Consider the following 16,992-nt stretch of genomic DNA (forward strand, 5'->3'; position numbering starts at 1 on the left):
CTTCTTGGATCGATCCCTTGATCATTATGTAGTGTCCTTGTCTCTTGTAATAGTCTTTATTTTAAAGTCTATTTTTTCTGATATGAGAAATGCTACTCCAGCTTTCTTTTGGTTTCCATTTGCATGGAATATCTTTTTCCATCCCCTTACCTTCAGTCTGTATGTGTCTCTACGTCTGAAGTGGGTCTCTTGCAGACAGCATATATATGGGTCCTGTTTTTGTATCCATTCAGCCAAATCTGTGTCTTTTGGTGGGAGCATTTAGTCCACTTACATTTAAGGTAATTATCGATATGTATGTTCCTCTTCCCATTTTCTTAATTGTTTTGGGTTTGTTACTGTAGGTCTTTTCCTTCTCTTGTGTTTCTTGCCTAGAGAAGTTCCTTTAGCATTTGTTGTAAAGCTGGCTTGGTGGTGCTGGACTCTCTCAGTTTTTGCTTGTCTGTAAAGGTTTTAATTTCTCCATCAAATCTGAATGAGATCCTTGCTGGGTAGAGTAATCTTGATTGCAGGTTTTTCTCCTTCATCACTCTACATATGTCCGGCCAGTCCCTTCTGGCTTGCAGAGTTTCTGCTGAAAGATCAGCTGTTAACCTTATGGGGATTCCCTTGTGTGTTATTTGTTGTTTTTCCCTTGCTGCTTTTAATATGTTTTCTTTGTATTTAATTTTTGACAGTTTGATTAATATGTATCTTGGCATATTTCTCCTTGGATTTATCCTGTATGGGACTCTCTGTGCTTCCTGGACTTGATTAACTATTTCCTTTCCCATATTAGGGAAGTTTTCAACTATAATCTCTTCAAATATTTTCTCAGTCCCTTTCTTTTTCTCTTCTTCTTCTGGAACCCCTATAATTCGAATGTTGGTGCGTTTAATGTTGTCCCGGAGGTCTCTGAGACTGTCCTCAGTTCCTTTCATTCTTTTTTCTTTATTCTGCTCTGCAGTAGTTATTTCCACTATTTTATCTTCCAGGTCACTTATCCGTTCTTCTGCCTCAGTTATTCTGCTATTGATCCCATCTTGAGTATTTTTAATTTCATTTATTGTGTTGTTCATCATTGCTTGTTTCATCTTTAGTTCTTCTAGGTCCTTGTTAAATGTTTCTTGCATTTTGTCTCTTCTATTTCCAAGATTTTGGATCATCTTTACTATCATTATTCTGAATTCTTTTTCAGGTAGACTGCCTATTTCCTCTTCATTTGTTAGGTCTGCTGGGTTTTTATCTTGCTCCTTCATCTGCTGAGTGCTTTTCTGTCTTCTCATTTTGCTTATCTTACTGTGTTTGGGGTCTCCTTTTTGTAGGCTGAAGGTTCGTAGTTCCTGTTGTTTTTGGTGTCTGTCCCCAGTGGCTAAAGTTGGTTCAGTGGGTTGTGTAGGCTTCCTGGTGAGGGGACTAGTGCCTGTGTTCTGGTGGATGAGGCTGGATCTTGTCTTTCTGGTGGGCAGGTCCACGTCTGGTGGTGTGTTTTGGGGTGTCTGTGGACTTATTATGATTTTAGGCAGCCTCTCTGCTAATGGGTGGGGTTGTGTTCCTGTCTTGCTAGTTGTTTGGCATAGGGTGTCCCGCACTGTAGCTTGCTGGTCGTTGAGTGAAGCTGGGTGCTGGTGTTGAGATAGAGATCGCTGGGAGATTTTCGCCGTTTGATATTATGTGGAGCTGGGAGTTCTCTTGTGGACCAGTGTCCTGAAGTTGGCTCTCCCACCTCAGAGGCACAGCACTGACTCCTGGCTGCAGCACCAAGAGCCTTTCATCCACATGGCTGAGAATAAAAGGGAAAAAAAAGGAGAAAGAACGAAAGAAAGAAAGAAAGAAAGAAAGAAGGAAGGAAGGAAGGAAGGAAGGAAGGAAGGAAGCAGTGAGGGAGGGAGGGAGGAAGGAAGGAAGGAAGGAAGGAGGAAAGGAAGGAAAGAAAGAATATAAAATAAAGTTATTAAAATAAAAAATAATTATTAAGAAAAAAAATTTTTTAAAGAAATAAAAAAAAATAAACAGACGGATAGAACCCTAGGACAAATGGTGGAAGCAAAGCTATACAGACAAAATCTCACACAGTAGCATACACATACACACTCACAAAAAGAGGAAAAGGGGAAAAAATAATAAATCTTGCTCTCAAAGTCCACCTCCTCAATTTGGGATGATTCGTTGTCTATTCAGGTATTCCACAGATGCAGGGTACATCAAGTTGATTGTGGATCTTTAATCCGCTGCTTCTGAGGCTGCTGGGCGAGATTTCCCTTTCTCTTCTTTGTTCTCACAGCTCCCGGGTCTCAGCTTTGGATTCGGCCCACCTCTGCGAGTAGGTCGCCGGAGGGCATCTGTTGTTCTTCGCTCAGATAGGACGGGGTTAAAGGAGCAGCTGCTTCGGGGACTCTGGCTCACTCAAGCCGGGGGGAGGGAGGGGCGCGGAGTGCGGGGCGAACCTGCGGCGGCAGAGGCCGGCGTGACGTTGCACCAGCCTGAGGCGCGCCGTGCATTCTCCCAGGGTAGTTGTCCCTGGATCCCAGGACCCTGGCCGTGGCAAGCTGCACAGGCTCCCTGGAAGGGGGTTGTGGATAGTGACCTGTGCTTGCACACAGGCTTCTTGGTGGCGGCAGCAGCAGCCTTAGTGTCTCATGCCCGTCTCTGGGGTCCGCGCTTTTAGCCGCGGCTTGCGCCCGTCTCTGGAGCTCCTTTAAAGCAGCGCTCTTAATCCCCTCTCCTCGCGCACCAGGAAACAAAGAGGGAAGAAAAAGTCTCTTGCCTCTTCTGCAGGTCCAGACTTTTCCCCAGACTCCCTCCCAGCTAGCCGTGGTGCACTAACCCCCTGCAGGCTGTGTTCACGCCGCCAACACCAGTCCTCTCCCGGCACTCCGACCGAAGCCCGAGCCTCAGCTCCCAGCCCCAACTGCCCTGGCGGGTGAGCAGACAAGCCTCTCGGGCTGGTGAGTGCCGGTCAACACCGATCCTCTGTGCGGGAATCTCCCTGCTTTGCCCTCCGCACCGCTGTTGCTGTGCTCTCCTTCGCGGCTCCGAAGCTTTCCCGCTCTGCCACCCGCAGTCTCCGCCCGCGAAGGGTCTTCCTAGTGTGAGGAAACCTTTCCTCCTTCACAGCTCCCTCACACTGGTGCAGGTCCCGTCCCTATCCTTTTGTCTCTGTTTACTCTTTTTTCTTTTGCCCTACCCAGGTACGTGGGGACTTTCTTGCCTTTTGGGAGGTCTGAGGTCTTCTGCCAGCGTTCAGTAGGTGTTCTGTAGGAGTTGTTCCACATGTAGATGTATTTCTGGTGTATCTGTGGGGAGGAAAGTGATCTCCGCGTCTTACTCTTCCGGCATCTTCCCCTAGGTACGATGATTTCACGTGGCTGTAGGTAAGAGGCCTCAGTTCCTTGCCACATGTATCTCTCCTTAGGGCTGCTTGAGTGTCCTCATGACATGGCAGCAGGCTTACCCCAGGATGAGTGATCCGGCCCGCCGTCCCCACGACTGTCGCGGCTTCGGGCACCGGGGCCCCTCCAGAGCTGGCAGCCTCAGTGAGGCCGCCCTCCCCTCGGGCTCTGGGGCAGTTCCGTGACAGCGGAGGGAAGAGACCCTGAGCCGGGAGTTCCAGCTCTGCCAGGAGTTCTTTCTATTTTCTGAATACCATTCCTTTTTTGGATATATGTTTTAGAAATATTTTCTTCCAGTATGTAACTTGCCTACTCATTTTCAAATAGTAAATAATTTTTAAATGGTAGATCAACCTTCTGATGAGCAGGAGTTTTAAGTTTTGTTAAAGTCTAATTTAAGAATTTTTTTCTTTTCATGGTTATTTCTGTGTCCCATCTAAGGAAGCTTTGCCTACTCTCAAGTCATAAAAATATTCTGTGATTTTTTTTTTTCCTAGAAGCGCTACAGTTTTAACTTTTATGTTTAAATCCATGATCCATCTCGAAGTAATTTTTGTGTGTGGTGAGAAGTAGGGGTCCGAGTCTCTTTTTATTCAATGGATGTGCAGTTGTTCCAGCACCACTTATTGAAAAGATTTTTGCATTTCTCATTGTGTTGGCCCCCTTTATCAAAAATTAATTGGGTGTACAAGTATGGGTCTATTTCTCAACTTTCTATTCTGTTCCACGGATCTATTACCACACTGCCTTGATTATTATAGTTTTATATAAGACTTGAAATCAGGTAGTATATGTCCTCCAACTCTTCTTTTTCAAGATTGCTTGGGATATTATAAGTCCTTTGAATTTTCATACAAATTTGAGGATCAGATTGTCAATTTTTACCCCCCAAAAAGCCTATTGGAATTATGGTAGGGATTACATTGAATCTATAGATAAAATTGGGGTGAATTGACATCTTAACAATATTGATTCTTCTAATCCATGAACATGAGATTTCTTTCCATTTATATAGGTCTTGTTTAATTTCTCTCAGCAGTGTTTTATAGCTTTCAGGGTATATAGATCTTGTCCATCTTTTTAAAAATTTATTTCTAAGCATGTAATTTTTATGCTATTGAAAATAAATATAAAAAAAATTTTTTCCAAATGTTAGCCGCTATAATGTGATTTGCTTTTGTGATGTCAATGTTTGGAAGCCAACCTTCCTCAGCATTTACATTATTACATTTAAAAAACCCTGGTTTTTTATCCCTTCAAAGAGGTAGCAAAGAGATGGAGTGGGTTTAGCCCCAGCCTGAGAGCTCGTGAACCAAACTTCAGTCCCAGTTTACCTCTTACAAGCTGTGTGAACTTGGTCAAGAATGATAGAATTCTGTCCCTGTTTCTGCTGCCACTCAACACAATCAAAATTTAACTCCTCATTCATTGTAGTCGTTTCTGTAATATCTGTAGAGATAAAACTTTTAACTCTGGTTCACTAACACATTTGAAAATCTGGTAGAAGCCTTGAATTTTCTCCCCAGAGAAATGTATATACACACACACACACACACACAGAATTCTGTGTGCAACTTTAGGATGTGCAGGAAGTCTCTGAAGCCTTTTGGGATCCACAGACCTCCTAATTATGAAGCGTTCTAGAGTGGGAGCTCTAAGGGCTGATTGCTTTCACTTCTGCGTCTTCAGACCCAGCACAGTATGGAATGAGGGCTACCATTCTAAGTCCCATGCCTTTGTGGAGTTTTCTAGGCAGAGAGGGTCTAGATTTCCACACCCACAGGATTTGACCTGCCTTTCTTCCTCCACTAGATACCATATCCCTCTGAGGGATATAGCAGTGGGACAGTTTGGCGGGCTACTAGCTCTCTCACCAAAGCCTTTGCTTCTCTGTTGCTGTTGGTAAGGTCAGCCTGGCAGCCGCAGTTTCCTGCCAGGCAGCTCGCTCCAGGCCATCGTCTAGCTGCAGAATCTTCCCCGAGCTGTGTTCAGTTTCCCCATGCCTTCACAGATGGCCCCATGCAGGAAGGGCCTCCAGCAGGGTGCAGGTGCCAAAGTCTGCTGTACTTGGTGACACTGCAGCATTTCAGGGCAACCCCTTTCTCTTGCTAAAGCCTCCAGATTTATGTCTTGGAGAGCATATCCCACTCTCTGATGATTCCCAAGAGCAGCGCTGGCAGTGGAGGTCATGCTATGTATGTGCTTTTGTCCACCCAGGTGCCGGGGACATGGGCAGCAAACTATCCATGCCAGGTGGCGACCCCACAGCACAGAGCCCCAGGACGGAAGGCATTCATGCCGCATACAAGCGAGGAGACGCCAGCAGAGCCCAGCACCTGCTCAGAGAAGCTTGTGATGAGAGCACGTCCCAGCTGGAAAAGGTAAGGTCAATGCCAGCCCCTCTGGCCAGAGCTGGGGACCCAGGTTGGGCGAGGGTTACCACTAAAGTTGTTTTCTTGTTATCATTATAATCATAATGAGGATTTCTATTGTGTTATGAATACCTTGTTTCTCATATAAACTTACGGGTGCCAGTCCTTTCGAGTGGACTTCTCAGCCTGTCATCACCTAAGCACACTGCTCCTGCCTTCCCAGGGGACAGGGAGGGGGTCACAGAAATATAAAGGACAAAATGGCAATCTGAAGGTTTAACTTTATTCTTTTACACTTTTTTCCACTATAAAAATAGTACATGCTCAAAAAAGAAAAATTTTTAAATATATAAAAGTAAAGAAAAAAAGAACAAAAAAGTAATCATATTCCTAATCCATCCAAACAATCCCACTTAGCATTTTTGGTATACTCTCTTCCAGGCTGCTGATCTGAACATTCATTTTGTCGTTGTTATTGTTTCTAATATAGATACAAGCCTATTTATGTATAGTTGTGCATACTGCTTTTTCTCACATAATATTATACGAACAATTTTCTGTATAAGTTCCTTATGAGCGTCACCTTCAATGGCTACATGACATTCCATCTAGTAGAGACAGTGTCACTTACCTGGCTGTTCCTTTTGGTTAGATATTTGTATTGTTTCTAATTTTTTACTACTGTAAATCATGCTGTATTGAATGTTTGTTGCCTAATCCTTTTCTTATTGTCAATATATTTTCTCAGCCTAGGTTAACAGGAATTGAGAATGTGGGTATGAGCAATTTTTAAATTTTGAAACACATGCCAAACTTTTCCAAAAAGCTTGTAGAGATCAACCATCTTGCCCACCTACAGCTTGAGAAGACCATTGCCACATTCTGGTCCTTGTGGGAAATTCTTATTGGCTGTTAACCATGGAAGCACTTTACTGATGCAATACTTTGATTAGCACAAGTTTAATGTCTCCATATAATTAATAGTTGGAAATAACTCAATTACTAAACCTGTTCTCAAAATTGTAAGAGAATTTTTTGGGGGGAATTGGCAAGTACATGTGCTTGAGAATTATTGAGGGGAGGGCATTTTTGATTCCTCCTATTATGAATTCACAGCATATATGGCCAAAGGCCTCTCTTCTTATGGGGAGAACTGGGATGCACACATGAGCAGGTCAGACTTTTTGGCCCCTTGGGTTGACACTGGGTGACTTCCCACAAGGAGGGCTGTTCAGCAGACAGCCTGGAGTCTGTGCCTCCCTCCGCCCATGTCAGTAGTCTGCCCTGGTTGTGATATCACGCCCATGCATTCATGGGTTGGCCCACTCACAAATTCGTTAGCATGGCTGCCCTCTGTGAGCTGGGTTCCTTATACCCACTTCCCTCAATGCCTTCCATGAAGGAGATTAAGGGGAGTTGTAATGATCCCCATTTTATTATGAAGGAACTGGAGTACAGTGCTGTCAAGGCACTTGTCCAAAGACACATAGGTGGTAAGTGGCAGAGCCAGGATTCAACGTGGCATGTCCATTTGGCACCAACGTCAGTGTCCTGTGCCTGACTCTTCAGTGGAGAACCAGCATGACACTGGACCGAGGAACCCACAGTCTAGCAGAGGAGCCAGAGACATGGGGGTGGGTACACACAAATACAAGATGGCTTTTGGGGGACAATGGAATAGTCTAGCTCTTGCTGGTGGTGATTGTGATTGAGTTATACCTAGTCAAAATTCATCAAAGTGCAGTAAAAAGGGTGAATTTACTATGCATAAATTATATCTTAAACCTGACTTTAAAGCAATACAGGAGAGCATGTGTTCAGGCTCAAATGACCTGTGTGGCAAGATGAATAAGTGTCCATTCAAGGTACCGCAGCCTCGGTGAGAGAGCCGAAAAAGCTTTAGCTATGCACAGACGGTGACAGAGGCCTCCCAGTGCAAGGGACGCTGTGAGCAAGGAGATGGGGCATGTGCTGACCTTTGACTGAGAAAAAGACCAGGCTTCCTGTGAGAAGAGGGCTCTCAGAGGCACAAACCTAAGGCAAAGGACAGCAGCCCTGGCTTGCACATTCAAATAACATGAAGAATTTTGATACCTGCCTGAGATATCTTTCATGATGCTGTTCCAAAGAAATAGAATACGAGACATTTATAAGATCAACCTTTCTAATAGTCACATTAAAAAAGTAAACAGAAACAGGTAGAATTTTAATAATCTATTTTATTTAACCAGCATATATTAAAGATCATCATTTCAACATGTAATCAGTATAAAAATTGACAAGATAGTTTACCCTTTTCGTACTAGGTCTTTGAAATCCCATGTGATTTTACACGTTCAGCACATGTCACTTTGTATGAGCCACATTTCAAGCCTCATCAGCCACATGTGGCTGGTGCTGCTGTCCTGGGCAGCACAGCTCCAATCTTGCCCATGGACTTCGTGAAGCATTTAGAGTCAATTTTCTTGGCAGTTCCCAACAGCACTCGTCTTGCTGACATCTTGGCCCTGTTCTGTTTTGACCAGGGCCAGCTCCTGAGCATCTCTGCGGCCTATGGGGATCTGGAGACCGTCCGGTATCTTCTCACTGAGAGACTGGTGGAGCTGCCGACGGAGCCCACCGACGACAACCCAGCCGTGGTGGCAGCACAGTTTGGGCACACTGATGTCGTGCAGGAATTACTCGAGTCTTTGCCAGGTAAATCCCAGAGCATGAGCTCTTCACCACCTCTCAGGGACCCTCTTTTCTTAGGAACCAGGCAGGTATTTGGGGGGCTGCACTTCAAAATGTTTATGTCTTCACACTGTTTACCAGTCATGAGATCCAGAAATCTGGGAGTATTCTTTAAAGCAGTTTTAGGTTCACAGAAGAACTGATAAACAAGTACCGAGTATTCTCATATACCATCTCCCACAGTTTCCCTATTATTTGCGTTTTGTGTGAGTTGTTAAAATTGATGAACCAATATTGACACGTTATTACTAATTGAAGCCCATAATTGACATTAGGGTTGTATATCTCTGGCTTTTGACGAATGTGTAATGACATATTTCCACCATTACTGCATCATACAGAATTGTTTCACTGCCCTAATAATCGTCTGTGTTCCACCTATTTATCCCTCTCTCTCCCAACCCCTGGCAGCCACTGATCTCTTTACTGTCTCCATAGTTTTGCCTTTTCCAGAATGACATATAGTTGGATTCATACAGTACATAGCCTTTTCAGATTGACTACTTCCACTTAGCAATTTGCATTCAAGTTTCCTCCATGTCTTTTCATGGCTTGAGAGCTCATATATATATATTTTTATTACTGAATAACATTACATTGTCTGGATGTACCATGCTATGTTGCTTTTTTAAATAACAAGTTAATTTTTTCTCTGGTGGACTCAAGGTGTCCTGATCTCCTTTGATTTCATATGATGGCCTTGGATCTGTGACACTGTTTAAGTCCAGGCATCACTACAGCTATAGGCTGAGGCATTGCCTTAGAGTGGTCTTGGGAGTTAGGATTTTGTGAGGGAGTGGGGCCAGCTTCATGGGTATGTGACAGTGCAGTCACACAGAGCCCTGCACTTAGAAGGGCCCCACACTTAGTTTAACACTCTGCAGTTGCACCCTTGAAATTTTTTTTTAAAGATTTTTTTTTGATGTGGACCATTTTTAAAGTCTTTATTGAATTTGTTACAATGTTGCTTCTGTTTTATATTTTGGTTTTTTGGCTACGAGACATGTGGCATCTTAGCTCCCCAACCAGGGATCAAACCCACACCCCCTGCATTGGAAGGCAAAGTCTTAACCACTGGACTGCCAGAGAAGTCCCAGCCCTCTTGAAATTTTTAATAATTTTTAAACAAGGGACCCCATTTTTTTTGTTTTTTCTGGCTGCGTTGGGTCTTTGTTGCTGCTCACAGGCTTTCTCTAGTTGTGGCGAGCGGGGGCTATTCTTCATTGTGGTGCACGGGCTTTTCATTGCAGTGGCTTCTCTTGTTGCAGTGCATGGGCTCTAGGCACGTGGGTTTCTGTAGTTGCAGCACGCGGGCTCAGTAGTTGCGGCACGCGGGCCCTAGAGCCCATGGGCTTCAGTAGTTGCGGCATGTGGGCTCTGTAGTTGCGGCGCGTGGGCTCTAGGGCGTGTGGGCTTCAGTAGTTGTGGCATTCAGGCTCAGTAGTTGTGGCTCGCAGGCTCTAGAGCACAGGCTCAGTAGTTGTGGCACATGGGCTTAGTTGCTCCACGGCATGTGGGATCTTCCAGGACCAAGGATCGGACCCATGTCCCCTGCATTGGCAGGTGGATTCTTAACCACTGCACCACCAGGGAAGTCCAAGGGATCCCATTTTTAAATTTTTCATGGGACCGCACAATTATGCAGTACTACTGTTAGAGGGTGTCCAGCTATGTGCTTTGAGGTAGATTTGTGCTCAGATTTGGTTCCAAGCTGGCATGCCTCTCCTGTGGCTGGAAGGAGAATGAGTTTATGAACAGAAATCAGGGCACTGTTAGGGCCCATAGATGCTGTTTGAGTCGAGCAAGGTATAGGAGGGCAGGAAGGAGCCCCCAAGGAGCCAAAGCTGATTCCCTCTCCTCGGGGATCTCCAAGAGTAGCTCTGTTCTAGTCCCAAAGAGTCTATGCCAGCTGACTCACTCATCTCATTGGACAGCTTACGTTTATTGAGCATTTTCCAAGTACTGGCCACACTGAAGAACTTGATAGACACAGAGCCTTTCTAAAAAGGTGATCCCAGCCCTTTAGTAGGTCCTGGTCAAGCAGAGGAAATTGAGGCAGAAAGGTGTAACCATGCGAAGGTTGAAATATTTACACAGTGGTCTGCAAGCACACATCAGGGAATGGTCTTGTCTGGGTGCAGGCTGGAGTCTTCAGAGGGAACTGACATCTGAGCCAGGCTTTGCAGGCTAAGTAGGAGTTTACTTGGCAGACAAGCAAGGGAAGAGCCTGGTTTGCCTGCTTTTGCAGAGCAGGGAGCTTGGGTGGACCTGAGCATGGTTCTCAGCTGCTCGCAGGGGTGTCCTGTCTTTAACTCAACTCAGGACAGAGCTGCTGAGGACTGAAGGAGTCCAGTGCGTTGTGCTGGGCCCTGTGGGGAGTGCAGAGGTGGGCAAAACAGTTTGTGTTCTCTGGGAATTCCCAGCCTGTAGGGAAGGTAGCCACTGTCGAGAGTAAGGTAAGACAAGAGACAGCTAGAGAATGAAGGCAGGGTTCAAGAAGAGGATGGATGAGAGGTCCATGGGGTGTGGGTACATCGTTATGTAATTATGAACATCATTTGAAGGACATCATTAATGTAATTCCTGGTCTTGTAGCTGAGCACGGCTGAAGAGAAGGAGGAGGTGGAAAGATGGGCTCTATGAGTGTTGCTGGATTTGGACCTTATAGAATACATGTAGGGGTTTGTACGGTTAAGAGAGCACCCTTTGGTTTTAGATAAAGCAGAACTTAAGGCTTGACTTTACCATTTACCAACTGTGGGACCCTCAGCAAGTTCCCAAGTCTCCCTGAGCTCCGGTTTCCTCATATTAAAATTATGACTGTGAAATACAGGGCTTGCCTCCTAAGAATGACACATTTACATCCTCAACAGAAGTTAGCAGCATGATGACTGCACTTCTCATAGCCAGATATCTGGTAGTAATGGAGAGGGGTAATTTGTTTTCTGTTCATATACCTCCTCCTTTGAATTGTTCATTTTAGTTATCAGTTGAGGGCAAAGAAGGGACATTTATTTAACACCTGCTACAGCCCAGGCATAATGCCAGGTACCTTATGTGGTGGGTTTTAATTCTTGCCTTCTCTGCCTCACCCCTATTTCCTGGTCAGTTTCCTATCACAGAGGGAGGTTCACTCTCCCCAGGCTTCAGAGCACTTTGATTCCTGAGGACTTTTCCGCCTCTGGAAGTGAGACAGTGTTATGATGCAATTGGGAAGTGTCCGTGTGGAGGATGAGATCGTTTTTCCATGGCAGCTAGATCCAAAAGTCATTGCACTACTTTGAACTTGAAGATATTGTAACATTTCAGCCCACGCTCTCTCTGTTCATTCAGTGTGTTAAGTGTTATTTTATCCTGGAATTAAGTAGGCAGTTCTTTCAGGGAGTAATTCTCTAAGTTTTAGGCTGATCTATTTTTTTCATCAAAGTATTTTTTTAACTTATGAAAGTAATATATGTATATTACAGTAATTTGGAAATGCAGAAAAGTATTACTTTAAGAACATAATGACATATCATAATGAATTATGTCAGGCACTTGACAGAGGTTATGACAATTTATTGAGGCAGGCACTTGACACACACTATGTCATGTAATCCTCACATTAAACTTGGGAGGTGGGGTGTTATTATTCCCATTTTACTGATGGGTAGACTGAGTCACGAAGAGGGTAAGAAATTTCCCCAAGATGACACAGCTGAAATATTTTTTTTAATCTTTATTTTTGAGGTCAGATAAATTCACTATGTTTTTTTAAAAATATTTATTTGGTGGCACCAGGTCTTAGTTGTGGCAAGCGGCCTCCTTAGTTGTGGCATGCAAACTCTTAGCTGCAGCACACATGTGGCATCTAGTTCCCTGACCAGAGCTCGAACCCAGGCCCTCTGCATTGGGAGTGCAGAATCTTATCCACTGTGCCACCGGGGTCCCACACAGCTGAAATATTTCAATCCTGAACTGCCTATCTCCAAAACCCATATCCCTGTGTGTAATGCTGCTCTAGGGATGAGGTCAGGGCTGGGGGTGAGGAAGAGAGTAAGGGGATGCTCACAATCCCACTACCCAGAGATAACTCTGCAGCACTGAAGGTAGTTCTTTCTAGTCTTATTTCCATTGTTAAGATCACACTGTTTTGAATGCTGCTTTTGAATGCTGCTTTTCCTCAGTTGGTGTTATTCGATGAGCAGGTGGGTTTATAATGATGTGGGGAAATGTCATATGCAATTCAGAGGGACTTCCATAGACACTGTCAACTGGACGGAAGCAAATTTCAGCTGGAAATAGGGCCGTGATCAAAGGGGATTTCAGAGCAGGAACAACCAGTCCCTTCAGCCACCCTCTCCCTTTGTCCTGTCATCCCTGCCAGGTCCCTGCAGCCCCCAGCGATTACTGAACTGGATGCTGGCCTTGGCCTGCCAGCGGGGGCACCTGGCAGTGGTGAAGCTCCTGGTCCTGACGCATGGGGCCGACCCAGAGAGCTATGCAGTCAGGAAGAATGAGTTCCCTGTCATCGTGCGCCTGCCACTCTACGCGGCCATCAAGTCAGGTGGGTCCCCAGTCAGTACGCCCATGAAAGCCATCACCCTGTCAAGATGTGGGCCCATCCTTCACACTCAACTTCTGCTCTCCAATGGCCTTTGTGGAGGTTTTTGCAACTCTATTCTTTGCTTCTTCAAAAGGTCTGCCTCTTTCCTCCTTCCCCCTACTCAACTCCTGCAAGGGGATTTCAGTGACAGGGGCCAACCGTGGCAAATGGGACCATATTAGGAGGCACTTCAAAGGGCAAAGCCCCACAAAAGTTCTGTCACTAACAGGAACCTTCCGGCATCAAGGGAGGTAATAGAGAAGTTCAACAGCACCAGTGCCCTTTTCATTTTTATTTCACATGTGAGTGTCTGCCCTTTTAGACAACTGTGACACACCTTGCATCCAAATGCCCTTAGCTCTCCACTTTCTGTCCTTTAGGGAATGAAGACATTGCCATATTCCTGCTTCGGCATGGGGCCTTTTTCTGTTCCTACATCTTACTGGACAGTCCTGACCCCAGCAAATATCTCCTCAGGAAGTATTTCGTCGAAGCAAGTGCCTTGCCTAGCAGTTGTCCGGGAAAAATGGTGAGTAGTAGTCACTGTGGATGAAAAGAAGAGGTGGTGTATATATACAGTGGAATATTTTTCAGCCATGAGAAAGAAGTACATCCTTCGATTTGCAACAACATGGATGGACTTTGAGGACATTATGCTGAGAGAAAGAAGTCAGACAGAGAAAGACAAATACTGTATGTTTTCACTTACATGTGGAATCTAAAAAAGGCAAACCATAGAAACAGAGTAGATGGTTTGCCAGCGCCTGGGGGATGGGGCAAATGGGGAGATGTTGGTCATATAGCCGAATGTTGGTCACTTCAGCTAGAAGTTCCAGAGATCTAATGTGCAGCACTGATTACAGCTAATAGCACTGTATTATATACGTGAAAGTTTCCAAGAGAATAAAGCTTAAATGTTCTCACCACAAAAATGAAATAGTAATTAGGTGACATAGTACAGGTGTTAGCTAAGGCTACAGGCGGTAATCATTCTGCAGTATATAAATGTATCAAATCAACAGGTCATACATCTTAGCTTATACAATGTCGTATGTCAATTATTGCTCAATAAAACTGGGAAAAAAACACATACAGGAATTAGTTCTAGTTAGTTTACCATTTTAATAACAAAAATAATATTGCATTGTTTACATTATCTTCAACTTGACTTTTTAAATTTAGCACTCTATCACCGACTCCCCCTTTTGATCAGTCAATGTGGCTACATCTCATTCTTTTAAATACATGCCTTAAATCTAGAGTGAATGTAGCTTAGTTGACTCAGCCCTTTTCCTGTTGGTGGACATCTGGATTATTTCTGGTTTCACACTTTCACCAGCTTTACATGGGGATATCTATCCCCATACTTTGTCCAGCACTAGATGTCCAGGAGCCTTTTAATTTTCATCACTCTGATGAGTAAAAATGGAATCTCCATTTTTTAATGCCCACATTTCTATTCTTAATAATATTGAGCATCTTTTCATATCATCATCAGTTATTTGCATTTCCCTTTATGTGAGTTGCCTGTTACAGTTTGTTGATTATTTTTCTCAAGGATTACTCACCTTTTCCTTCTCATTTTGGAGAGTCTTTTTGTATGTTAGAGATTTTAAGCCTTTGTTTATCATACATGTTGCCAATATTTTTCCTAATCCATTATTTGTCTTCTGTCTGTTATCTTTTGAGATAACAAAGATATAAGAATATATAATCAAATATGTTTGTTTTTTCCTTTATGGCATTTGGGTTATATAAGAAAGTCATTTCACCCTCGATTTTATATAAATATTCTCCTAGAGTCTTTTATACTATTTTTACTCTTTTATTTTCTATATTTTAAGCTTTAATTTTTCTTGTATTTATTTGTATATGTGGTTTGAGGGAGGGAATCTAGGATTCCTCTCTTCTAGGTGGATGATCAGTTATTCCAGCACAATTTTTAAAATAAGCTTTGATTTTCCCTCTGAATTGAAATGTCACTAATGCCATTTCCCCCAGTATATGCCTGTATACATTTTGGGATTCTCTGCACTGGTCCACTGGCCTATTAATCTGTTTCTGTTCAAATGCTATACTGTGTTGATTATAGGCATTTCATTTAAACCTTACAACCTGCTAATGCAAGTTTTCTACTCCTTATTTGTTTTTTTCAAAAATATCTTGACTGTTATCAGACATTCGTTTTTCCATTTTGTGCATTTCCCATGGTGACTCCCATGGCAATTTGTGCTGCGTTTATGTTCTTTGATGGGATTTTATAGTTTTCCTCATAAAGATTTCCTGAACCTATTTTGTTCATTTATTATTGTTTTTGCCACTGTTTGAATGGAATATATATAATTCTTATCCATTTCCAGCCTAATGTTGCTGGTATGAAGGAAAGCTCTTCTGTTTATTTATTTGTTTTACCCAGTCCCCTTACCAACTTGTCTTACTAATTCTAGTTTTTAGAGGAGTTCCTTGAAACTTTTAGGTATATTATCAAGTCATCTGCAAATTTAAAGCAGGTTTGTCTTGTCTTTTCTAATATTTATTTAACTTACTTTATTTCATGGCTTACTGATTATCAGCAGAAATGTCAAAAGTTGAATCATCTGAAAAGAGCAGATGTATCTCTCTTCCTGTTTTTAAATGTCTTGGCATCAGCAGTTTATGGTCATTTACTGTAGATTTTTGGTAAATAGACTTGTTATATTTAGGTAGTTTCCATGTATTCCTTTTTGCTTAGGATTTTTATTAGGAAATGTTGCTGAATTTTGTTGGATCTCTTTTTAGCAGCTATGGATATATTCACAGAGCTTTTCTACTTTAATTTGTTTATGTAATGAATGATGATGATAGATATTGACCCAATATTGAAATCTTGTAATAATGCTAATTGGTGTTTTTATGGCTGGATTTGACCTATTGATATTTTATTTACAGTTTTTGCATCTGTATTTATAGGTGAATTGATCTATAATTTTCTATTTTTATTATCTTTATGAGATTTTGGTATAAGACTATGTTAGCTTTACAGAATGACTTAGGGAACTTCCCATTTTATTACAATCTGGGGAAGTTTCATAGGAATTATTTATTGTTAAAGATTGATTAGATAAAGCAGGTCTTTGTTTTGGGACTTCTTTTGAAGTCATTGATCAGTTCAGGTTGTCTGCTTTTGCTTATGTACAGTTCAGGAGGTTATATTTTGGTAGAAAATCATCCATTTCCTTTAGATTTTTTAATTTGCCATCATAGTGTGTTACATTTACCTTTTTTGGTAATTCTTTTCTTCTATATTAGTAGTTATTATATTCCCATTTATGCTGTTGATTTATGATGTTGAACAGTTTTACTTTTTCTCTTTTGAATTTAATCAGACCAGCCAGGGATTTATATATTCTAGTGGTCCTACCAAGGACCTAGATTTTCTTTATTTTTTTACGATTTATTTTGTTTGTTCCTTCATTCATTTTGGCTTTTATCTGTACTGAAACCTTCTTGATATCTTCTCTGAGTGTTTGGTTGATGGTGTTGTGGTCAAGGTGAGGCTCTGGCAGGAGACTTCCTGGCTCTAATCTGGGCTCCAGGCTTCACTGCTCTAGGACCTCCATCTGGTTACTTACATCTCTGGGGCTTGGTTTCCTCATCTACTGATTTTTATCTAGTTCTTCATATAATTCTAGAAGTTTTTGCTTCATACACCTGGTTTATGGCTTTATGACCCATTTTAACATATTTCATTATATCAAATATCTGCCTTAATCCTGTCGATGCTTCTATCCTTAAAATTGGGTTTGTCTGCTCTTCACATGGCCACACTGCTCTTTTTTCTTTGCATCAACCTTGTTTAAGTTTCCCCAGCCTTTACTTTCAGTTTTTATTTTGTCTTAGGTGTATTTTTTGTAAACAGTATTGAGTTTTTAATCCCATCCGAGACTGTGTC

General features: G+C 42.7%; 1 protein-coding gene across 1 annotated transcript in view; it reads left to right on the forward strand.

The window, feature by feature from the left end:
• Window positions 1–16,992, forward strand: part of LRRK1 (leucine rich repeat kinase 1) — a 123,112-nt gene that overhangs the window by 41,869 nt on the left and 64,251 nt on the right. The window contains exons 3-6 of the mRNA XM_060005516.1: window positions 5,589–5,752; window positions 8,269–8,440; window positions 12,843–13,022; window positions 13,442–13,590. Coding sequence (XP_059861499.1) covers window positions 5,589–5,752; window positions 8,269–8,440; window positions 12,843–13,022; window positions 13,442–13,590 — 665 coding nt within the window. The remainder of the gene's footprint in view (window positions 1–5,588; window positions 5,753–8,268; window positions 8,441–12,842; window positions 13,023–13,441; window positions 13,591–16,992) is intronic.

Source organism: Delphinus delphis, chromosome 2, assembly GCF_949987515.2.
Source record: "Delphinus delphis chromosome 2, mDelDel1.2, whole genome shotgun sequence".
Taxonomy (NCBI): Eukaryota; Metazoa; Chordata; class Mammalia; order Artiodactyla; family Delphinidae; genus Delphinus; species Delphinus delphis.